The sequence below is a fragment of the Rhinopithecus roxellana genome, chromosome 10, assembly GCF_007565055.1.
Source record: "Rhinopithecus roxellana isolate Shanxi Qingling chromosome 10, ASM756505v1, whole genome shotgun sequence".
Taxonomy (NCBI): Eukaryota; Metazoa; Chordata; class Mammalia; order Primates; family Cercopithecidae; genus Rhinopithecus; species Rhinopithecus roxellana.
In genome coordinates this window covers 13,285,664-13,309,974 of record NC_044558.1, presented here as the reverse complement: position 1 = coordinate 13,309,974, position 24,311 = coordinate 13,285,664, and the positions used below count along the sequence as shown (strand labels likewise).

The window sequence follows — 24,311 nt, the reverse complement described above, 5'->3', positions numbered from 1 at the left end:
GCCATTGCACTCCAGTGTGGGCAACAGAGCAAGACCCTGTCTCAAAAAATGAATGAATAAGTAAATCAATGATATTTATAAATTAAACACATATCAATAGAAAATATTTCTTTAATCATTATTTTAATCAGTATCCTTTGTTCACTGTCATACCTGAAAAAATAACATATCACTTCATTGAAAACAGGTTCAGGCTGGCTCGGTGGCTCAAGCCTGTAATCCTAGCACTTTAGGAGGCCAAGGCGGGCAGATTGCCTGAGCTCAGGAGTTTGAGACCAGCCTGGGCAACACGTTGAAACCCCGTCTCTACTAAAATAGAAAAAAATTAGCCAGGCGTGGCGGCATGTGCCTGTAGTCTCAGCTATTCGGGAGTCTGAAGCAGAAGAATTACTATAACCAGGGAGGCAGAGGTTGCAGTGAGCCGAGATCGCTGCACTCCAGCCTGGGCAACAGAGGGAGACTCCGAGACTCTGTCTTTTAAAAAGAAACAAACACACAAAACAAACAAACAAAATAAACAGGTTCATTGTATTAAAGCACTGAATATGAAGTTTCTAATAATGGAAAGGTCTACTTAGTAACTAGCATGGATTACCCCATATAGAGAGATTCAAAAACTGATAGCTCTACACCCAGAATCCTGAAGTGTATATCATCTGTAGAGATAAAACACCCTTGCATATCAGTCCCTTGTTGCATCAGGAAAATCACTGCAATGGGAAATTACTCTGGAGTTTCCTTTTCTTTGGTAACTCTTTCAAACCTAGCTTTAACAACATAGTAATTCAAGAGTCATCCTTTGGTTACAAGTAGAGTTAGTTTCACACAATGGACCTTTGTTCACAAGCATTCTCAGTCAACATAATCCTCCTGTAGTTATTGGTTAAGACTAGGGTGTAGCTGTTGGGTGTACAGGCCTAGACTTACTTGCAACTGCATAGCACTTCAGGTCTGCAAGCTCTTTCAAACAGAGGTGAAGATACTGTCAAAGGTTAGACTATATGACAAACTGTGTCAATGGTTTAGTAATGTTGCATTTGTGTGTTTATGGAGGTGGGGATGGGGCCAGCAGTAATTTAGAAACTTCCACAACCTATGCCCTATGCAGTTGTTTTCCATTCATTCAGTCAACAAAAATATTTTAGTCAAATATTTACTGAGTGCCTATTGTGTACCAGGCACTATGCTAAGTGTTAGGGATACAGTTTTAATATATGTTACAGACACCAGCATTTTCACCATTATTATCCTATCTACAAACAATAAATCCTGCAGAAAGCCAAACACCTTCGCTGAAGTATGTGTTGAACATAATATTTAACTCAAGAATTGCCATCTTTAATTGAGGATTCCATCCTCCAATTATGGAGAGGATTCTCAGAACTATGCCAATAGGATGCACCGTAAGCTCTTGAACATCAAAAAACTGCTATCAGTGGTTGCCTCTGCAGAGGGAGACTAGGAGACTGGGGCACGGGGGTGAGGAGTAGACTTGTCACTGTGTATATTTTTGTACTGTTTGACGTTTTCACCACGTGCAATTATTTTAGTTTGCGCGGGCTCCGGCCTCCGCGAGGCAAGGCTCACCTGCAGACCCTCGGGCCACCAGCAGGGAGGCACTCACTCCTCGCAGCGCGCCCAGCCGGGGGTCAGCGGTGTGGCTGAGCTGGCGGGGAGCGCGGGGCTGGGGGGCGCTACCTCCCTGTGGACCTCAGCGCTAGGGCAGGGAGCCCGGAGCCTCCGCGGGGAGGGACGCGCTAATGTTGCCGGGAAGCAGCTCCGGGTTGCAGGGCAGGAACGTGCCCTTCCCCCGCGGTAAACTTTCCGTCGCTGCGACGGAAGCAGGAACTTGCTAACCACAAAACCCGCCAGGCCGGTGCGGGAGCTGTGGAGCATCCCCTGCGGTCCTCGCCGAGACCCCCGCGCGGATTCGCCGGTCCGTCCCGCAGGCGCGACAGAGCTGTCCTCGCACCCGGAGGGCAGCAGGGGCCCCGGGGCCCTCTCGCCTCCAGGTAAAGGGGTCTCCCCAATACCCACCCCCGACCGGCCGCAGGCGACGTCGCCACCTGCGGAGAGAGTTGGTCCCCTCTTTTCCAGGGGCCGAGGCTCCTTCACCCACACCCGAGCATCCGAAGGACCAGCTGGGGCCGATAAGGGCTGAGCAGGATCCTTGAGTCGCTCCAGTATTCCAAAGGCGACCTCTAGGCGCGCTCAAGGCACCTGCCATAAATGGCTCTGGCTCTGCGTTGACATCAGAAGGAGAGGCAGAAGAATAGCTCAGTAGGCAACATGCATTTCCTCAAAGGAAGAGAAAATGTTCCCTGTTTTCTTGTAGTATTGTATTCATTATTGAAACTGCTAATTGTCTAATTCTCTGTAGAGTGTGTGTGTGTATACAGTTATAAGCATCTTGGTAAATTATAGTGTGCTGTAAGATGATTTCCAATATTTGAACTAGTTATGTGCGAGTAAGTTTTAGCGACTCTTGTATGCAGGCGTTAAAACTCAGGGGCATCCTCTCTCACCCGCCTGGATCCTTTTCCCCCGTCTTTCAACAAGATTCAACTCGACTTCAGGCCTTTTAAGCCTAAATAATAATGGATTAGAAAACGTCACTAACCTAATACTGCTGAGGTATTCTCTTTAATGATATAAAACTCTTAAACACTTCTCTCAATGCAGCATACGGAAAACAACTCCTGCCCCATCTCCTTACATAGTTCGGGTTTCTTTGCAAACGCTTGAAAAGAGGCTACCTTAGAATCCATTCAAAATAAAGTATTGGCCTGGTTTTCTCTTGATTCCCTAGAGGCTTGCAAAATATGACAGCGTATTAAGTACCTTGGCCAGAATTATTAACCTGGGAGTCCATGATAAGGTATCCATGGATAGAATTCAGGATGTCTGTGAACTTGGGTGGAAAAATTTATTATTTCACTGACTTCTGAAGTGGAATGTAGGCAAAAGCCACAGTAGTAAGTATTAGCAGTAGCTATGGTTTGCCCCTGTAAATATTGCTGATATTTTTATATCACATGACTTGTTGCACATATTTCAAAGTATTATTTATACTTAATACCATGTCAAAATTATGGCAGTTATTAGATGACCACTTGTTACTTAATAGGTTAATAAAGAAGCACATATTATGTCCCACAACTTTTTATAAGTTTTAACTAAAATGAGGATAATCATAGGATCTGTAAAGATTAAATAACATGATATGTATAAAGTGCTTAGCATAGAAACTGGCATTTTAGAAGCAATAAATGTTACTATTTTACTGTATACAGAATTTTGACAAACAGCAAGAAAGATATTAGACTTGTGTTTTGTTACCATATACTGGTTTGTTTCTGGTTTTTGTTTTTTTTTTTTTTTTGGTTTTACCATTTTTTAAAACTAAAAGTCCATAGTTCACATAATGTTCACTCTGTGTGTTTTACATTTCTATGGGTTTTGACAGATGTTCAATAACATGTATCCTCCATTACAATAGTATACAGAATAGTTTCAATGCCCCAAATATCCCTTGCACTCCACTGATTCATCCTCCCACTCCTGTTCTCCTGGTGACCACTGACCTTCTTACTGCCGCTGTAGTTTGCCTTTTTTAGAATGTCATATAGTTAGATTCATATCTCTTCACACTGGCTTCTTTGACTTAGGAATATGCAGTTAAGATTCCTCCATGTCTTTCTGTGGCTTGATAGTTCATTTATTTTTATTACTGAATAATATTCCAATGTATGGATGTATCTCATTTTGTTTATTCATCTGTTGACGGGCATCTTGGTTGCTTTTAGTTTTTGGCAGTTATGAATAAAGCTACTATAAATATTCTAGTGCAGATTTTTGTGTGGACATAAGTTTTCAGTTCATTTGAGTGAATACATGGGAGGACAATTGTTGAATTGTTCGGTAAGGCTGCATTTAGCTTGGTAAGAAACTGCCAAACTTCTCCCAAAGTGGCTGTACCATTTTGCATTCCCCAACAGCAATGAATGAGAATTTCTTTCTTTCTTCCTTTTTTTTTTTTTTTTTTTTGAGATAAGGTCTCACTCTGTTGCCCAGGCTGGAGTGCAGTGGCACGATCTCGGCTCACTGCAACCCCCATGTCCCGGGTTCAAGTGATTCTTCTGCCTCAGCCTCCCAAGTAGCTAGGATTAAAGGCACCTGCCACCACACCTGGATAATTTTTGTATTTTTTTTTAGTAGAGACAGGGTTTCATCATGTTGGTCAGGCTGATTGCGAACTCCTGACCTCAAGTGATCCGCCCACCTTGGCCTCCCAAAATGCTGGGGTTACAGGTGTGAGCCACCGCGCCCAGGCAAGAATTTCTGTTGCTCTATGTCCTTGTATTTGGTGTTGTCCAATTTTTTGGATTTTAGCCATTCTCATAGGTGGGTAGTGGTATCTTGTTTGAATTTACAATCCCTAATGACATATGATGTTAGATATCTTTTCATATGCTTATTTGTCATCTGTATATCTTCCTTGGTAAGGTGTCTGCTCAGATCTTTTGTCCGTTGAGTTTGTTTTCTTATTGCTGACTTGAGTTCTTTGTATATTTTGGATACCAGTCCTTTATCACAGGGTTCCCCAACCCCTGGGCCACAAACCAGTACCTATTAGGAAATGGGCCACACAGCAGGAGGTGAACAGTGGGCCAGAGAACAAAGCTTCATCTATATTTACGGCCACTCCCCATTGCTTGCATTACTGCCTGAGCTCCGCCCTCTGTCAGATCTGTGATGGCCTTAGATTCTCTTCGGAGCACAAACCCTATTGTGAACTGCGCATGTGAGGGATCTAGGCTGCACACTCTTTATGAGGATCTAATCCCTGATGATCTGTCACTGTCTCCCATCACCCCCAGATGGTACCGTCTAGTTGCGGGAAGACAAGCTCAGGGCTCCCACTGATTCTACATTATGGTGAGTTGTATAATTATTTCATTATATATTATAACGTGATAATAGAAATAAAGTGCAGAATAAATACAATGCACTTGAATGATCCTGAACCATACCCCCTACAATCCCGTCCATGGAAAAATTGTCTTCTGTGAAACTGGTCCCTGGTGCCAGAAAGACTGTGGACTACTGCTTTATCAGATACGTGTTTCACAAATATTTCCTCAAAAAACAAACAAACAAAAAAAAAACTCAAATATTTCCTCCAAGTCTGTGGTTTATCTGTTCATTCTCTTTAACAGTATCTTTCGTAGAGCAGAAGTTTTTAATTTTAATGAATTCCAACATCATTTTTTTCTTTCATAGAGTGTGCTTTTGGTATTGTATTTAAAAACTCATCACCTAACCTAAGGTCACAAGGATTTTCTTCTGTTAGTTTCTGAAATTTTATAGTTTTATATTTTACATTTAGGTCTGTGATCCATTTAGAGCTAAATTTTGCAAAAGGTGCAAAGTATGTGGCTAGATTTATTTATTTATTCATTTTTGCTAATGGATATCCAGTTGTTCCAATACCATTTTTGGAAAAGACTGTCCTTTCTCCATTGAATCCCCTTTGCTCCTTTGTCAAAGATCAGTTGACTGTCTTTGTGAGGGTCTATTTCTGGGTTTACTATTCATTCCATTGATCTATTTGTCTATTCTTTTTCTAATACTATACTTTTTTGATTACTGTAGCTTTACAGTAAGTGTTGAAGTCAGGTAGTATCAGTCTTCCAACTTTGTTCCTTAGTGTTCTGGACTGTTCTAGTGTTCTGAACTGTTCTGCATTTCCATGTAAATTTTAAAATCAGTTGGTTGATATCCAAAAAATAACTTTGGGCTTTTGAATAAGACTGTGTTTAATGTGTAACTCAAGTTGGGAAGCACTGATATCTTAATAAAGTCTTCTTATCCATGAACATGTAATATGTCTCTGTTTATTAGCTCCTTTTTGATTTCTTTCACCAGGATTTTGTAGGGACATTCTTTCAATATAACTGGCTTCTTTTGGAATCCTACATATTTCATTTTATGCATTTTTAAATACGTCTTGCAAAAGCTTCCTCAGACTATCAAAGGGGTTAATAAACAAAGGTTAAAGAAGTAGTAATTCTCCTCTAAGCTATCATTCAGCAAACAATTTGTATTCTGCAAATGTGGAGGTTGATAGGTGAGGATAATTTATTATATTGTCTTACCAGTTTAACATTTATTTTTCCTAAAAGAACCAGCATCTCAATAAAGTTGGCATTATACATAGTGTGACTTTTGTATTTTTAAGGCTGTCAAAAAGAAAATCTACCCCTAAACTTTCCTTTAACTGAGCCAGAGTATTCCTCCTGCTGACTGGCTAATTTCTAGAATTTGATTATTAGAGTTATCTAACTCTGGTTTGATACTTCTTAAGGAGAAGCAGCAATATAAAAGACTGTCTCAGTTTCCTCATTATAAAATGAGGAAAATAATAGCTTTTTTTTTTTTTTTTTTTTTTTTTTTTTTTTTTTTTTTTGAGACGGAATTTTGCTGTTGTCACCCAGGCTGGACTGCAGTGGCGTGATCGTGGCTCACTGCAACCTCCACTTCAGCCTCCTGAGTAGCTGGGATTACAGCTACCCGCTACCACACCCAGCTAATTTTTGTAATTTTAGTAGAGATGGGGTTTCACCACATTGGCCAAACTGGTCTCGAACTCCTGACCTCAGGTGATCCACCCGCGCGACTCGACCTCCCAAAGTGCTGGGATTACAGGTGGGAGCCACTGCACCCGGCCAATAATAGCTTTTTTGCAAGGTTGTTGTATTAGGGTTCTCTAGAAGGACAGAACTAATGGAAGAGCTGTATACACACACACACACACACACACATATATATGGGAGTTTATTAAGTATTAAATCACACAATCACAGGGTCCCACAATAGGCCATCTGCAGGCTGAGGAGCAAGGAGTTTCAAAACTGAAGAACTGGGAGTCTGATGTTTGAAGGCAGGAAGCATCCAGCTCAGGAGAAAGATACAGGCTGGGGCCGGGTGTGGTGGCTCACGCCTGTAATCCCAGGACTTTTGGAGGCTGAGGCAGGCGGATCATGGTCAGGAGAACAAGACCATCCTGGCCAACACAGTGAAACCCCGTCTGTACTAAAAATACAAAAAAATTGGCTGGACATGGTGGCATGCACCCGTAGTTCCAGCTACTCGAGAGGCTAAGGCAGGAGAATCACTTGAACTGGGAGGCGGAAGTTGCAGTGAGCCGAGATCGCGCCACCTCACTCCTGCCTGGCGATAGCGAGACTCCATCTCAAAAAAAAGAAAAAAAGATATAGCCCGGGAAGCTAGGCCAGTCTCTCTTTTTCACATTTTTCTGCCTGCGTATATTCTAGCTGCACTGGCAGTGGATTTGGTTGTGCACATCCAGATTAAGGATGGGTCTGCCTTTCCCAGCCCACTGACTCAAATGTTAATCTCCTTTGGCAACATGCTCACAGACACACTCAGGATCGATACTTTGTATCCTTCAATCCAATCAAGTTGATACTCAGTATTAGCCATTACAGTTGGTATAAAGATTAAAGATGGTAATAATTAATTAAAGAGTAACAATTCAAAAGAGTAGTAAATTCCTTAGCATAATGTCTACCACTTAGTATACTATCACCTATTTTTGTTAAGTTTTTTTTGAGACACGGTCTTGCTTTGTCACCCAGGCTGGAGTGCAGTGGTGTAATCACAGCTCACTGCAGCCTCAATTTCCTGGGCTCCAGCAATCCTCCCACCTCACCCTCCCAAGTTGCTGGAACGACAGGCATGCGCCACCATACCCAGCTAACTTTTTGTATTTTTAGTAGAGACGGGGTTTCACCGTGTTGCCCAGGCTGGTTTCGAACTCCTGAGCTCAAGCAATCCACCCACCTCAGCCTTCCAAAGTGCTGGGATTGCAGGCATGAGCTACCATGCCTAGCCCCTAGTAGATGATTTTAAAATGCTGATTGTTATTACTGAGAAAGGAAATATGCTTAAACCTATTACTACTGCTTCATCAATGACTAGAACTGTGTGCCCTCTCTGCTCTGAGTTAGAAGAGGGAAGGATTGTAGAATTCCGAGGCAGGCCTACTGTCTATACCTGTTCCTTCATAAGCAGTGTCAGCCTTTAAGCATTGATGAGGTAGTATGTTTGTTTATGCTTATTAGTTATTTGCCAAATGTTTAACGAAAAGTCTTAAATTTACTAAAAGTGAAACAAAAAGTACTTGTTTCTTTTCTACTCTAAATTGTATGTGGATCCTTTTCATTGAGTTTAAGGAAATGAAATGTTTCTTCCTTGTTTGTTAAAGAAACAAAACTCATTGATGATTTTCCATTTTTGTTCTAGAGAGAAATTTCATCATCTGTGCAACCTTCTTAAAGCAAACTAAGACCAGTGGGAAGATTATCCTTGACCTTTGAAGACCAAAACTAAACTGAAATTTAAAATGTTCTTCAGGGGAAGAGGGAGCTTGACCTACACTTTGGTAATAATTTGCTTCCTGACACTGAGGCTGTCTGCTAGTCAGAATTGCCTCAACAAGAGTCTAGAAGATGTTGTCATTGACATCCAGTCATCTCTTTCTAAGGGAATCAGAGGCAATGAGCCCATATATACTTCAACTCAAGAAGACTGCATTAATTCTTGCTGTTCAACAAAAATCATATCAGGTAAAAAGTGGTTTCTTGGCAATCCTTTGTTCCATATGTTTTATGGCTTCAGTAGCTGGGGGATGTGGCTGAATAACTTACACCAGTGATTCTCAACAGGGTATGAATGTAAGTGACAAAAACACTGGAGAATTTTCTACAAGTGTGTCCTTCTATCCCCTAAGCTGAGTCAAAGTTATTGATGAATGTATGTATATATCCGTCAGGTGACTGGGTGCACAAGAGATTGAGAATCACTGGTGTTATATCCCAACCGGTATCTAGAATATTGAAAACAAAAATCCTATTGAAATGGTTAGCTGCCATCAGCATGGAGTATTGGAATACAGTGTGATATTACAAAGAAAATGTTAACAGAGAAAAGGAGTTGAGAGAAAAAATAGAATTCATGGGAAAATCAGCATTTGATCTTTAAGTTGGAAGCATAAAACCTCCACTTTGTCTCCTTCCTTGGAGCTGATGGCATAGGATAAGTCAAAAAAAACAACCACTGACTACTAGGTGACTGCAGCTTCTAGAACTCTAATGGAATGGGGAATCATTTAGTCTGACCCCTTTTCATGACACCAGAGGAAACTGAGACCCATAGGTTTGAACCAGGCCTTTGCACATTTTAGGATTTAAATCTTGGAACTGAAAAGAGAAGTATACTGTGTATCTTAGTAAAACAGTGGTCTTTTTTCAATTTTACTTATGACCCTGTCTGAGTTCTCTAAATGAAAAAAACTAAATTTATTGAGTACTTAACACTTGACTAGTTGCTAGAGAGAAAACACTGAATAAGATGGACAAAGCCTTGCTATCAAGGAGCCTAGAAAAGCTAGTGAATGGCTGGACATGGTGACTCATTCCTGTAATCCCAGAACTTTGAGAGGCCAAGGCAGGAGGATTGCTTGAGCCCAGGAGTTTGAGACCAGCCTGGGCAACATAGCAAGACCCTGTTCTCTGTTAAAAAGTAAAAAATTAGCCAGGCATGGTGGTGCATGCATGTAGTCCCAGCTACTGGGAGGCTGAGGTGGGAGGATCACTTGAGCCCAGGGGGTTGAGGCTACAGTGAACTTTTTTGTTTGTTTGTTTGTTTGTGATGAAGTTTCACTCTGTTGCCCAGGCTGGAGTGCAGTGGCGCAATCTCGGCTCACTGCAATCTCCGCCTCCCAGGTTCCAGTGATTCTACTGCGTCAGCCTCCCGAGTAGCTGAGATTACAGGTGTTCACCAACACGCCCAGCTAATTTTTACTATTTTCAGTAGAGACGTGGTTTCACTATGTTGGTCAGGCTGGTCTTGAACTCCTGACCTCAAATGATCCTCCCACCTTGGCCTCCCAAAGTGCTGGGATGACATGTGTGAGCCACCGCACCCAGCCTGCAGTGAGCTTTGATCGAACCACTGCCCTCCAGCCTGGGTGACAGAGCAAGGCCTTGTCTCAAAAGATGCATGTTTGATCTTTGTCTCCAGTTCCTGGCACAGAACTCATAAAGACCTTGGAATTTCCCAAGTGATGGGAGCATGTCTTTGGTTATTCATAACCAACCCCTTTCAACTATACTTGAGTTTGGGCTAGTGAGGCTTCACCTCGGTGGAGGGGCCGGAGATTGAGTTCAGTCACAGTGGCCCATGACTTAATCAGTCATGCTTGCGTAATGAAACCATCATAAAAACCCCTAGATGATGGGGGATCATCCAAGTTAGTGAACACATCCCAGTGTCAAGAGGATTATGCACCCCAATTCCCCAGGAACAAAGTCTCCTGTACTTGGGACTCTAGGAGCCTCTTTTGGCTGTTCATTTGTATCCTTTATTATAAACCATAATAGTGGCCGGGCGCGGTGGCTCAAGCCTGTAATCCCAGCACTTTGGGAGGCCGAGACAGGCGGATCACGAGGTCAGGAGATCGAGACCATCCTGGCTAACACGGTGAAACCCCGTCTCTACTAAAAAATACAAAAAACTAGCCAGGCGAGGTGGCGGGCGCCTGTAGTCCTAGCTACTTGGGAGGCTGAGGCAGGAGAATGGCATAAACCCGGGAGGCAGAGCTTGCAGTGAGCTGAGATCCGGCCACTGCACTCCAGCCTGGGCGACAGAGCGAGACTCCGTCTCAAAAAATAAAAATAAAAAATAAACCATAATAGTAAATACAGCATTTTCCTTAGTTCTTTTTTTTTTTTTTTTTTTTTGAGCCGGAGTCTCCCTCCGTCGGCCAGGCTGGAGTGCAGTGGCACGATCTCCGCTCACTGCAAGCTCCGCTTCCCGGGTTCACGCCATTCCCCTGCCTCAGCCTCCTGAGTAGCTGGGACTACAGGCGCCCGAAGCCAGGCCCAGCTACTTTTTTGTATTTTTGGTAGAGACGGGGTTTCACCGCGTTAGCCAGGATGGTCTCGATCTCCTAACATTGTGATCCACCCGCCTCAGAGTCCCAAAGTGCTGGGATTACAGGCTTGAGCCACCGCACCTGGCCCCATTTTCCTTAGTTCTATTAGTTGTTCTTACAAATTATCAAATCTGAGGGGGTAGGATCAGGAAATCCCTGAATTAGTAGTAGCCAAGTCAGACAGAAGTGTGGTTGACCTAGAGACCTGATACTTTCTACTGGCTTCTGAAGTGAGGGCAGTCTTGTGATACTGAGCCCATAATCCATGGAGTCTGATGCCAACTCTGGATAGTTGGTGTCAGAACTGAACTGAATAGTAGGATATGTGGTTATTGCTGCAAAATGGTGTGGAGAAGACACCATATACTTGGTGTCAGGAGGAAAAATTCCTTCGATGGTCTCATTGAGCAGTGTGTTTTGGAACACTTTATGCAAGTAATTTATGGAAATGACAGAGGTTTAATTTAAATTTCGAGTTTTTCGTTAAAAGTTGACATCAACATGTGTGTGAAATAGAAAGATCACCTGCAAGCAGGACTGAATACTGTAAGTGTGGGTATTTACAGGCATCAGCAAAGCCCTGCATTTCTCCTCAGTTCTAAGAAATGAGGGTTTGCTGTTTTATTCTATAAGCCGAAGTCCTATTACTGCTTTGCCACAAGCAGAAGTACTTGGGACCTCAGTTAATGGATCTCAAACATTTTCCTCACTTATTGAGAAATGGTTTAACCACTGAGGGTTCAAAAGTCACTATGATAACTTGATGATACTCTAGAAAAATACACATAACACGATGGGCTCAATATCTTGCATACAATTTTGAGGCTTATGGCCCCTCCCCTTTACCTAAGTGCTAAAAAGAAAGGTATTTCTGGTAACACATTGTTGAGAAAGAAAAGGCAGGAGTACTCCTGTTATTTTCTGAGTAATGGGGATATGACATGATAAAACTCCGGCAGAGGCTAACTAAATCTTCCTTCCCATCTGGGGAGTTGCAGTCGATCTCTCACCATTACGTGACTAGCACCAGTGGTGGTGATGGTCGACAGAGCGTGTGTTTTTAACAGTTAGCCTATGTGCCTCTTAATCTTTAACCTGACTAGGGATATGCTGACCTCCCAAAGGTGTGAGACTGTACCAAATGGAGGACAAAATCAAATCTAGGCCATGATAAATCGAGAGTTTGATTTCTGTTGACACAAGAGGAACAGAAAAAGAAGCCAGCGGCTAGGTGCAGTAGCTCATGCCTATAATCCCAGTACTTTGCGAGGTTGAGGGGGATGGACTGCTTGAACCCAGGAGTTCAGGATCAGCCTAGGCAATGTAGTGAGACCCCGCCTCTACAAAAAGCAAAAAATTAGCCAGGCATGGTGGTGCACACTTGTAGTCCCAGCTACTGGGGAGGCTGAGGTGGGAGGATTGTTTGAGCCCAGGAGGTCAAGGCTGAAGTGTTCCGTGATTGTTCCAAGCTGCAGTTGCAGCTTGGATGACAGAGCAAGACCCTGACGGGAAGGGAAGGGTAGGGAAAGGAAGGGAAGGGGAGGGGAGGGGAGGGGAGGGGAGGGGAGAAACCAGAAATTATAGTTAAGAGTGAAAAGTGAGGAAGAAAGGATCATAGAAAAGCAAACATGACAAGGAGAGAGGGGAAATTGGAAGAAAAACACAAAGAATGGTACAGATAAAAATTAAAGGATAGATTGTATTCCATATACTACTCGGATCCTGTGTGGAAGGAGCCATGATAGCTATAATAATTTACTGACTCCATTCATGGCTTTATTAGACATCTGAGATGCTTTCAGAATCCAAGAGATGGCCAGGTGCGGTGGCTTACACCTGTAATCCCAGCACTTTGGGAGGCCAACAAGGGCAAACAGCTTGAGCCCAGGAGTTCAAGACTAGCCTGCGCAATATAGAGAGACTCTATCTCTACAAAAAATAAAAAAAAATCCGGGTGTAGTGGCTTGCATCTGTGGTCCCAGTTACTCGGGAGGCTGAGGTGGGAGGATCTCTTGAACCTGGGAGGTGGAGGTTGCAGTGAGCTGAGATTGTGCCACTGCACTTGCACTTCAGCCTGAGTGACAGAGCGAGACGTTATCCCAAAATAAAAATACAAATAAAAATAAATCCCAGTTTTGTAAGCAACATGTAAAGCATTGTGGACAGGGGCCAGCGGAGCACATGCCTCCTTCTCTCCATCACGCCTGCTCAGGGTGTGACCTCGGCCACATGAGTGTCAGATGTTTGGTGCTAGAATGCTGGCCCTGGCATCCACAGTGAACACCAGTGTGTGGTTGTCTTCTGTCTTCATAACACATCAGTAGTCAGGGCTTGATGATGGCAGAGTGGTCAAGCTTGTGGGAGCACTCTTCCCAGGATATTTGGGCTACCTCTGGAGCCACAGTGTCTTGGGCTGCTGGAGGTGAGTGACATGCAGGGGTGTGTGTGTGTGTGTGTGTGTGTGTGTGGTTGTGGACACCTTTCAACCCTGCCTTCTTGGCCTTTAAAGACTTTGCTTTGACTTGGACTTTAGGAGGGACAGGAGCTTCCTTCTTCGCCTTCAGTGCCATCTTATGAAAAGAAAAAGCTAAACCCAATGTCTTTTAAAATTGCCTTAAGCGACTAAACTAAGGAAAAGGAAATGATTCAGCAGTCAGCAAACAAGTGAACAAAATGAACAAAGGTGTTTGTGTTGGACTCCATAATAAGTGAAGTTTTTCCTGCTTGCCCTACTCTTTAGAAAATCTCATTTCAAAATCATGCTTATGAAACCTTTCATTGCAGGGGACAAAGCATGTAACTTGATGATCTTCGACACTCGAAAAATAGCCAGACAACCAAACTGCTACCTATTTTTCTGTCCCAATGAGGAAGCCTGTCCACTGAAACCAGCAAAAGGACTTAGGAGTTACAGGATAATTAGAGGTAATAAAAGCAGTATACTTTTTCTTTTGTGATTGGAATAACTTAAGACTGTGGTTTATGTGAAAGGTTTTCTGCAAGAGTCTAAATAAAACTACCAGAAAGGGTCACAAATACTGAGACATAACAGAAAATCTCATGATTGGACATTCAATTCATCAAACCAAAATTTGATTTCCAATGAAAGGCGTGGTAGTATTTGTTCTGGTTTGTTTCTGTTTTTCCCTTTATGAGATAAAAGGCATACAAACCTTTTATGAAACATTTCTGAAGCACGTCTTTAAAACAAGGTCTGCAACACTGGAATAAGTATACAGGTCTCCAGGGTGACTGTTTTGAAAGGGTGAAGACTCGTGTTAATATAGAAAGTTCTAGTATATTTGTTATTAAGTTCCCATTATAATCACATTATCTGAAATCAAACTTGTTTATGGCCATATCACCCTGAAGGCACCCAATCTCATCTGAAATCAAACTCACTGGATTTTATTGTTTAGACCTGAAAGGAAATTCATTCAAGAAATATTTATTAAACATTTACCATGTGCCAGATTCTCTGCAAAGCACTAGAAGTACAGTCTCCATGTTCATGGAACTTACATATTAATTCAGAATGGAAAATAAATAGCAAAACAATTAATATAATTACTGGGATATGTTTGTTTTGCTGAGACTTTGGCTTGTTAATTTTTCAAGTTGAAATCGTTTCAATATCAATTTTTCTTTTTTTTGAGATTATCCATATAAAAAAGGTGAAAACAAATATAATGCTGCTTAGGTAATTCTGTGGACCCTTCATAGATGGTATTTGCATAAAATCAGAATTACAGAATTTAGTGGGGTTTTTTGTTGTTTGTTTTGTTTTTTTTTTCCGAGACAAAGTCTTGCTCTGTGGCCCAGGCTGGAGTGCAGTGGCGCCATCTCGGCTCACCGCAAGCTCTGCCTCCCGGGTTCACACCATTCTCCTGCCTCAGTCTCTCGAGTAACTGGGACTACAGGCACCCGCCACCACACCCAGCTAATTTTGTTTTTGTATTTTTAGTAGAGATGGGGTTTCACCGTGTTAGCCAGGATGGTCTCGATCTCCTGATCTTGTGATCCACCCGCCTCGGCCTCCCAAAGTGCTGGGATTACAGGCGTGAGCGTTATTGTTGTTTTTTGAAACAGAGTCTCACTCTGTCGTCCAGGCTGGAGTGCAGTGGCGCTATCTCAGCTCACTGCAACCACCTCCTCCCATGTTCAAGCAATTCTCATGCCTCAGCCTCCCAAGTAGCTGGGGTTACAGACGCCCATTATCATGCCCAGCTATTTTTTTTTGTATTTCTAGTGGAAACGGGGTTTCATCATGTTGACCAGGCTGGTCTCAACTCCTGACCTCAGGTGATCCACCCTCCTTGGCCTCCCAAAGTGGTGGGATTAAAGGCATGAGCCACTGCACCCGGCCTCAATTTTTCTTTTATTTAAGTTTTAGAAAGTTATCATCATACTCTTGATTTTTAACATTCTACTTGTTCATTTATTCAACAAATAACAAATATTATTTAGCATCTTCTATGTGCCAAGTACTTTCTATGCCCTAAGGAAACAATACTTAACATGAAAAACAAGGTTCTGGCCAAGTGTGTTAGCTCATGCCTGTAATTCCAGCACTCTGGGAAGTGGGAGGATCACTTAAGCCCAGGAGTTCGAGGCCAGCCTGGGCAACATGGTGAGACCTCGTCTCCACAAAAAATTTAAAAAATTAGCCAGGCATGGTGGTGTGATCTTATAGTCCCAGCTACTTAGGAGGCCAAGGTAGGAGAACTCCTTGAGCCCAGGAGGTCAAAGCTGCAGTGAGCCGTGTTCGTGCCACTACAGTCTAGCCTGGGTAACAGAGTGAGACTCTGTCTCTAAAAAAAATAGGAAAATAAGGTTCTCCCTTCTGGAACTTATGTTTTAGGGGAGAGAGACAATAACCATAATAAATAAATAATCGGCTGGGCGCGGTGGCTCATGCCTGTAATCCCAGCACTTTGGGAGGCCAAGATGGGCGGATCACGAGGTCAGGAGATCGAGACCATCCTGGCTAACACTGTGAAACCCCGTCTCTACTAAAAAATACAAAAAACTAGCCGGGCGAGGTGGCGGCGCCTGTAGTCCCAGCTACTCGGGAGGCTGAGGCAGGAGAATGGCGTGAACCCAGGAGGCGGAGCTTGCAGTGAGCTGAGATCCCGCCACTGCACTCCAGCCCGGGCGACAGAGTGAGACTCCGTCTCAAAAAAAAAAAAAAAAAAAAAAAAGAAGCCCAGCTTGGTGGCCGGCGTCTGTAGTCCCAGCTACTTAGGAGGCTGAGGCAGGAGAATGGCGTGAACCCGAGAGGCGGAGCTTGCAGTGAGCCGAGATCGCACCACTGCACTCCCGCCTGGGCGACAGAGCGAGACTCCGTCTCAAAATAATAATAATAATAATAAATAAATAAATAAATAAATAATCAAGAAAAATATAGTCACAAGTGCTATGCAGAGAATTGAGACAGGACGGTAGAATAGTCCATCAGTAAGTGAAGATGTAACCCCTAAACTGAGATCTGAACAGCGAGGAGCCAGATGTGAGATCAGGGGAAGACCTTCCAAGTCCAAGGTCCTCAGGCAGAATGGTTTGGAGTGTTTGAAAAACCAACACTCCAATCCCAGCTGGCTGACTCATTGTGAAATATGTAGAGAGTGATATGTAAAACGGCAGGGAGGGCCAGATCACATAACATCTTGTAAGTCATAAGAGGGAGGTTTTTTGTTTGTTGTTGTTGTTTCTGAGATAGAGTCTCACTCTGTTGCCCAGGGTGGAGGGCAGTGGTGAGATCTCAGCTCACTGCAACCTCCACCTTAGGAGGGACGTATGCCACCACTCCCGGCTATTTTTTGTATTTTTAGTAGAGACAGGGTATCACCACATTGGCCAGGCTGGTCTCGTACTCCTGACATCAGGTGATCCCCCCCACCTCGGCCTCTCAAAGTGCTGGGATTACAGGCATGAGCTTCTGTGCCTGGCCAGGAGTTTTTAGGTGTGTGGTGGGAAACTGTGGGAGTTTAATTTTTATTTTTTTGAGATGGAGTCTCACTCTTTCGCCCAGGCCAGAGTTCAGTGGTACAATGTCGGTTCAATACCACCTCTGCCTCTCAGGTTCAAGTGATTCTCCTGCCTCAGCCTCCCAAGTAGCTGGTTACAGGCAAGCATCACCACGCCTGACTTTTTTTTTGTATTTTTAGTGGAGATGATCTCACCGTGTTGACCAGGTTGGTCTCGAACTCCTGACCTCCTGACTCACATCTGTAATCCCAGCACTTTGAGAGGCTGAGGCGGGCAGATCACGAGGTCAGGAATTCAAGATCAGCCTGGCCAACATGGTGAAACCCCATCTCTAATAAAAATACAAAAATTAGCCGGGTATGCTGGCATGTGCCTGTAATCCCAGCTACTCAGGAGGCCGAGGCAGGAGAATTGCTTGAACCCAGGGGGCAGAGGTTGCAGTGTGCCGAGATTGCACCACTGCACTCCAGCCTGGGCGACAGAGCAAGATTCCGTCTCGGGGAAAAAAGAAAAAAAAAAAAGGTGATTTCTCAAAGCTCACCATAGATGCCCTCTTGGGAATGGACAGTGACGCAGCAGCAAAGTGGAAATGGAAAGACTGGTTAGGAGGCGCAGGTGAGATCTGGGTGAAGAAACCGGGAGTGGCGGGCGAGACGGAGAGATGGACATATGGGCTGTCCGAAGTAGAGCTAACAGGACCTGCTGGTGGTATGGGTCTGGGGGGTCAGAACAAAAGAACCGTCAAAGCCAAGTCCTAGTTTTTGCCTTGAGCAGCCAGATGAATGGTGACCCCATTTGCTGCATTGGGGGAAACTTGAGTAGTTTTAGGGTGGTGGAATGGAATCTAGGTGGAGTGGAATCTAGGGTTCTCTCTTGACTGCATTAAGTATGAGGTGTGTGCATGTTGACGCTGCTTTGCCCCCTAGCTGAGGCTGTGTCTGAGTTTTGTTCATGTACCAGGGAAACCTCATGTGTCAAACATCCTCTCAAACAGGAGCACGAAGCAGAGTGTTGTGTAAATAAATTGTTGTTAGGATATGATGATAGAAATTACAGCTGAATTTGTTTTCTAATACTTCTGGAGTGTTGCTGCTTTTGTAATGCACATGTAAAAGAGCATGTATGGGATGAAGATCCTTGCCAATGGAAATGGGAAAAAAGGGAACTTTGCATGTGCATAAATCTTCTTAGGGTGAGTGTGAAGGTAATGAAGTGAAATTAGAATTAAACGGTTCTTGTGGTGGCCACCAGGGGGCGTTGCCAGCCCCTGAGCAGGTTGATGGACACCTAGGGGCAACGTGGCACCAACCCCGGACGTAGTATTCAAGGGACTGTTTATATCTTCAGGATGTGTGCAAGTTGTGTTTGTAATTCTGTTTATGAATCTGTCCATGTTGATGAATTCATATTACCCCATTAAAAATGAATTATCTGCCTCCTGCCTGGAGTGAAATTAAATACAGATTATCTGTTTGGTGGTTTGTTTCTGAAGAACTCTATTTCTTTTTCTTTTCTTTTCTCTTTTTTTTTTTTTTTTTTTTGAAGCAGTGTCTCATTCTGTTGCCCAGGCTGCAGTGCAGTGGCGTGATCATGGCTCACTGCAGCCTCCACCTCCTGAGCTCAAGCAGTCCTCTCCATTCAGCCTCCCGAGTAGTTGGGACTACAGATAATGCACCACCATGCCAGGCTAATTTTTTAAAAATTTTTTCAAGCCTGTAATCCCAGCACTTTGGGAGGCCGAGATGGGCAGATCACGAGGTCAGGAGATCAAGACCATCCTGGCTAACACGGTGAAACCCCATCTCTACTAAAAATACAAAAAAAAAAAAACTAGCCGGGCGAGGTGGCGGGCGCCTGTAGTCCCAGCTACTCGGGAGGCTGAGGCAGGAGAATGGCATAAACCCGGGAGGCGGAGCTTGCAGTGAGCTGAGATCTGGCCACTGCACTCCAGCCTGGGCGACAGAGAGAGACTCCGTCTCAAAAAAAAAAAAAAAAAATTTTGTAGCAATGGGGGTCTCAGTATGTTGCCCAGGCTGGTCTCAAACTTCTGGCCTCAAGCAATCATCCCGCCTCAGCCTCTCAAAGTGCTGGGATTACAGGCATGAGCCACCGTGCCCAGCCTCTATTTCCTATATCCCATTGACTAATATTTACAGACCAAGAGTTTGAAAGATGACAGTGGATTCTGTTCATTCTCTAAAGCCATTGCAGTTTGGTATTTAATCGTTTATTGTTGGTGTTGACAGCTTCATGGCATGTCATTTTTGCCAAGGACTGGAAGAATAGGATAATTCAGACATAGAATAAGTTGGGAGTCTGTTTGCTCAGCTGGGGTCCAAGTAATCGTCTCTCATTTTTCAACTCAGTGAAGTCGTTTGAAAATAAAACTCCAAAGAGGCGTTAAGGGTGCAGAGCTGCTCTGCAGCTCCCTTTGTGGCTCATCTCTGCGTGACTGAGAGGAAGCGCCATGCCCCAATGGCAAACATGAGTGGGTGAGGCGAATGGAGCAGGTGTGGAGGATCCCTGTGTGGTTCTAGGACCTCTGCCAACAGGGGAATCTTATCAAGAAGTGGGACTGGCCCTAGCTTTGCTTTATTTATGAGCTTGCATGCTTGAGAAAGAAAACAGCTGTTTTGGCCATTCTTGTCAATGGCCATATTTAAGTTCTGATTTCACACACATCACAGAGTGTTTACTTAAACAGTCTTTTTCTTTTTTAACTTTAAAATGAATTATAGGCCAAGCATGATGGCTCACACCTGTAATTCCAGGACTTTGGGAGGCCGAGGTGGGTGGATTGCTTGATTCCAGGAGTTCAAGACCAGCCTAGGGGCAACGTGGCAAAACTCTGTCTCTACAAAAAATACAAAAATTAGCTGGGCATGGTGGCATGGCACTGTGGTCCCAGCTGCTCAAGAGGCTGAGGTGGGAGGATCACTTGAACCCAGGAGGTTGAGGCCGCAGTGAGCTGTGTTTGTGCTACTGCACTCCAGTCTGGGTGACAGAGCAAGACCCTGTCTCAAATATATATGTATATATTTTCAAATATATGACATAACATTTGACCCAAATTCTATTTTAGAGTAGAATACTATATCCTAGAGCAGATGTCCACCAACTTTTTCTGCCAAGGACCAAATAGTATTTTAGACTTTTCACACTAGTACTTTAGGTTTTGAAATACAGAAATTTGAATTTCGTATACTTTTCCTGTGTCACACAATATTCTTTTGATTACTTTTCAGCCATTAAAAGAAATGTATAAACTGGCCAGGCATGGTGGCTCACCCCTGTAATCCCAGCACTTTGGGAGACTGAAGCAAATGGATCACCTGAGGTCAGGAGTTCACGACCAGCCTGGCCAACATGGTGAAACCCCATCGCTACTAAAAATACAACCCAGGTGTGGTGGCATGCGCCTGTAATCCCAGCTACTCAGGAGGCTGAGGCAGGAGATCGCTTGAATCTGTGAGGCAGAGGTCGCAGTGAGTCGAGATCATACCACTGCACTCCAGCCTGGGTGACAGAGTGAGACTCTGTCTCAAAACAAATAAAAATTTTAAAAAAATGTGAAAAGCATTCTTAGTTTGCAAGTCATACAACAACAGATGGCAGGCCAGATTTGTCCATCAGGCCGTAGTTTGCTGAGCCCTGTTCTAGATGGATGAATAAGTGACAGTGCAAAGAACCTCTCAGAGGGGTAAGGCTTAGAGAGTAGTCACAAGATGGCATGAATCCGAAGCTGCCTCTGGATCCGTTTGTAGGAAAGAGGAGACTGAGGACCAGTTTGGAAGCTGGCATGGAGGTGAGTTGAGGAAGGAAAAGGAAAAGAGAGCAGGAGTGAGTGGACTGAGAGATGCCAAGACATTCCTCTGCTTCTTTCCTTGTGTTTTCTGCAGTTCTGATGTACGTGAGATGATTAGCCTAGTGGCACTGACACACAGCAGTTCACCTGGCTGGATTGTGTTCCCTGCACTGGATTGCTTGAACAGCCCTTTCCACTTTGAGCTGTGATCAGTGGGGTGTGTGATCAGGGGCACAATTCTGAGCTTCCTGGAGCAGGAGCAGGATCTGGGGCTGGTTTCTCCCCAGCAGGCATCGGGACTGTATGGACTTCTGCTCTCTGTGTCTACAGTGTGGTCATCATGATTTCAAATATTGGTCCCATCATCCTCATGACCTACGACATTGGCTCCAAAATTCCAGTCTTTGAGAGTCCGAGTGAAATCTCCCAGATAGCCTCGGTCCTCGGAGCACAGTGCTGGAACGATACGTCTCTGGTTTTTGTTGTCATTGTTCTGCTGCTGCTGTGGCCTCGGTGCTCAGAGGGGAGACCAGACCCTGCCTGGCCCCTCCTCCTCCTGCCTGTCAGAGACACATAACAGGGATTCTGCTCCCTCTCTCCTGCTCTATCGCCTCGTTTCCCACGGCTTCCACATCCCTTTCTTGCCTGCCCCATCCCCCCACTGCAATCTCTCCTGATGATTACTTGCTTCCCAATTGTCATCTCAGTCTTAGTTGGTATGTCCTGCAGAAGCCCACACCTTCCCCCGCATTCTCCCTGCCAACCTTTCCTGCTCAGGTCACCCTCCAGCCCACTTTTTTCCCTGGCCTTGGCCCCTTAGGAAGATGAAGAACCCTCTCCATCTTCCTAAGCCTCTTGCTGCCCTGCTGAGCCCCTCCGGCTTCTCTGCTGTGCAACTCCCACCTTTTCCTTAATTTGCCTGGTCCTCCTCCACACATTTCTCTTATCTTCTGTCCTATCGTGCTAGAAATAAACCACAGCATCTGGTAGAGAGGCGGCGTTATCAGATTCTCATCTAGCAATTTGTGTTTTTCCATTTTGCACACATTTCGATGAAATGTCAAGTATCAACGGTTTGGAGATTTGTTTAAGAGATAGGATCTCCCTATGTTGTCCAGGCTGGTCTTGAACTCCTGGCCTCAATCCATCCTCCTGCCTTAGCCTCCCAAAGTGCTGGGATTATAGGTGTGAGCCACCATGCCCAACCGGTTTGGGGATCTTTTGAACAAGCTGATATGTTTATATTTTTTAACCTACCTTAGCATGGAGTTATATAAGCACTCCTCTTATTTTCCATATATTTCCAGATTTTCCATCTTTGACCAGAAATTTGCCAAGCCAAGAGTTACCCCAGGAAGACTCTCTCTTACCTGGCCAGTTTTCACAAGCAGTCACTCCTCTAGCCCATCATCACACAGGTTATTCAAAGCCCACCGATATCTCATGGAGAGAGACACTTTCTCAGAAGTTTGGATCCTCAGATCACTTGGAGAAACTATTTAATATGGACAAAGCAAGTGCCCAGCTCCTTGTTTATAAAGAAAAAGGCCATTCTCAGAGTTCACAGATTTCCTCTGATCAAGAAATAGCTCATCTGCTGCCTGAAAATGTGAGTGTGTTCCCAGCTACAGTGGCAGTTGCCTCTCCACATACCACCTTGTCTACTCCAAAGCCCGCCATCCGTCTACCCACCAATGCTTCAGTGACACCTTCTGGGACTTCCCAGCCACAGCTGGCCACCACATCTCCACCTGTAACCACTGTCACTTCTCAGCCTCCCACGACCCTCATTTCTACAGTTTTTACTCGGGCTGTGGCTACACTCCAAGCAATGGCTACAACAGCAGTTCTGACTACCACCTTTCAGGCACCTACGGACTTGAAAGGCAGCCTAGAAACGATACCATTTACAGAAATCTCCAACCTAACTTTGAACACAGGGAATGTGTATAACCCTACTGCACTTTCTATGTCAAATGTGGAGTCTTCCGCTACGAATAAAACTGCTTCCTGGGAAAGTAGGGAGGCCAGTCCAGGTCGTTCCTCCCAGGGCAATGTTCCAGAAAATCAGTATGGCCTTCCATTTGAAAAGTGGCTTCTTATCGGATCCCTGCTCTTTGGTGTCCTGTTCCTGGTGATAGGCCTTGTCCTCTTGGGCAGAATCCTCTCGGAATCACTCCGCAGGAAACGTTACTCAAGACTGGATTATTTGATCAATGGGATCTATGTGGACATCTAAGGATGGAACTCAGTGTCTCTTAATTCATTTAGTAACCAGAAGCCCAAATGCAGTGAGTTTCTGCTGACTTGCTGGTCTTGGCAGGAGGTTGTATTTTGAAGACAGGAAAATGCCCCCGTCTGCTTTCCTTTTTTGTTTTTTGGTTTTTGTTTTTGTTTTTTATCTGAGATGGAGTCTTGCTCTGTTGCCCAGGCTGGAGTGCAGTGGCACGATCTCAGCTCACTGCGGCCTCCATCTCCTGGGTTCAAGCGATTCTCCTGCCTCAGCCTCCTAAGTACCTGGGATTACAGGCATGGGCCACCATGCCTGGCTACTTTTTGTGTTTCTAATAGAGATGGGGTTTCACCATGTTGGTCAGGCTGATCTCAAACTCCTGACCTAGTGATCTGCCTCCCTCGGCCTCCCAAAGTGCTGGGATTACAGGCGTGAGTCACCACACCCAGCCCCCTTCTGCTTTATGTTTGGTTTTTGAGGAGGAGTGAAGTGGGAACCAAATCAGGTAATTTTGGGTAATCTGTCTTTAAAATATTCGCTGAAAACAAAGCTCTACCTAAAAATTTGATTGGCTTTTATGCAAAGAAACAGGTTAGGACATCTAGGTTCCAATTAATTCACATTCTTGGTTCCAGATAAAATCAACTGTTTATATCAATTTCTAATGGATTTGCTTTTCTTTTTATATGAATTCCAATAAAACTTATTCCAGATGTAGTTCCTTCCAATTAAATATTTGACTAAATCTTTTGTTAGTCAGTAATGTTCTTGTAAGTAGCATGTCCAGCTGGATAATTTTCCATTTATTTCCACTAGCAAAATGATTATGTGATGAAAATATGTGTTCCACGTTAAAATGACAAACCCCCTTTTCCCCATCAGTGAGCAAAGTCGCTTGGGAGAATTCTAGCAGAATGTTAGCCCACATGGAGACAGTGGTAAGTCAGTTCTGATAAATGGCCAAATCCACTTGGGATCTGTTCTAGTTAACTTTTTAAAGAAGTATTATAGACATTTTCTAAACTTGTACTAAGTTAAAAATGTACCAATATTATTTTATATCCTTACCTAAATTGACCAGCAGTCAGTTTAAGCTTAATTTAGAACAACATTGGAAATAATAACCAGCACTAAGATTGATGCTGCAATTTTTACTGGTTACCAATTAAAATTTTTGAGAAAGGCTTTTAATAAAGTTTTCCAGACAAGTTACAGATGAGGTAACAAAGAGCCCAGAAGTCCCCTGGGTCAGTTTGACACCTCTT

At 43.9% G+C, this 24,311-nt stretch overlaps 1 protein-coding gene across 2 annotated transcripts; it reads left to right on the top strand.

Annotated features, from left to right (window-relative positions):
* The first annotated feature begins 1,544 nt into the window (after positions 1-1,544).
* On the top strand, positions 1,545-23,815 carry MANSC1 (MANSC domain containing 1). 2 transcript variants are annotated; one of them, XM_030939628.1, is made up of 5 exons: positions 1,686-2,012; positions 4,881-4,938; positions 8,329-8,651; positions 13,805-13,945; positions 22,121-23,815. In XM_030939628.1, the coding sequence occupies exons 3-5, from the start codon at positions 8,429-8,431 to the stop codon at positions 23,050-23,052; spliced, it is 1,296 nt and encodes a 431-aa protein (XP_030795488.1). In that variant the 5' UTR covers positions 1,686-2,012; positions 4,881-4,938; positions 8,329-8,428; the 3' UTR covers positions 23,053-23,815. The 2 variants fall into 2 exon arrangements, with proteins under 2 accessions (XP_010369301.1, XP_030795488.1); XM_010370999.2 differs by lacking the exon at positions 4,881-4,938 and having other exon boundaries at positions 1,545-2,012.
* Positions 23,816-24,311: the final 496 nt, after the last annotated feature.

Excerpts from the sequence above, each read along its gene's own strand:
- MANSC1 (XM_010370999.2), top strand. The coding sequence starts at position 8,429 with ATGTTCTTCAGGGGAAGAGGGAGCTTGACCTACACTTTGGTAATAATT. Across the intron at positions 8,652-13,804 it reads TTCAACAAAAATCATATCAG|GGGACAAAGCATGTAACTTG; the intron begins GTAAAAAGTGGT and ends CTTTCATTGCAG. Across the intron at positions 13,946-22,120 it reads GAGTTACAGGATAATTAGAG|ATTTTCCATCTTTGACCAGA; the intron begins GTAATAAAAGCA and ends ATATATTTCCAG.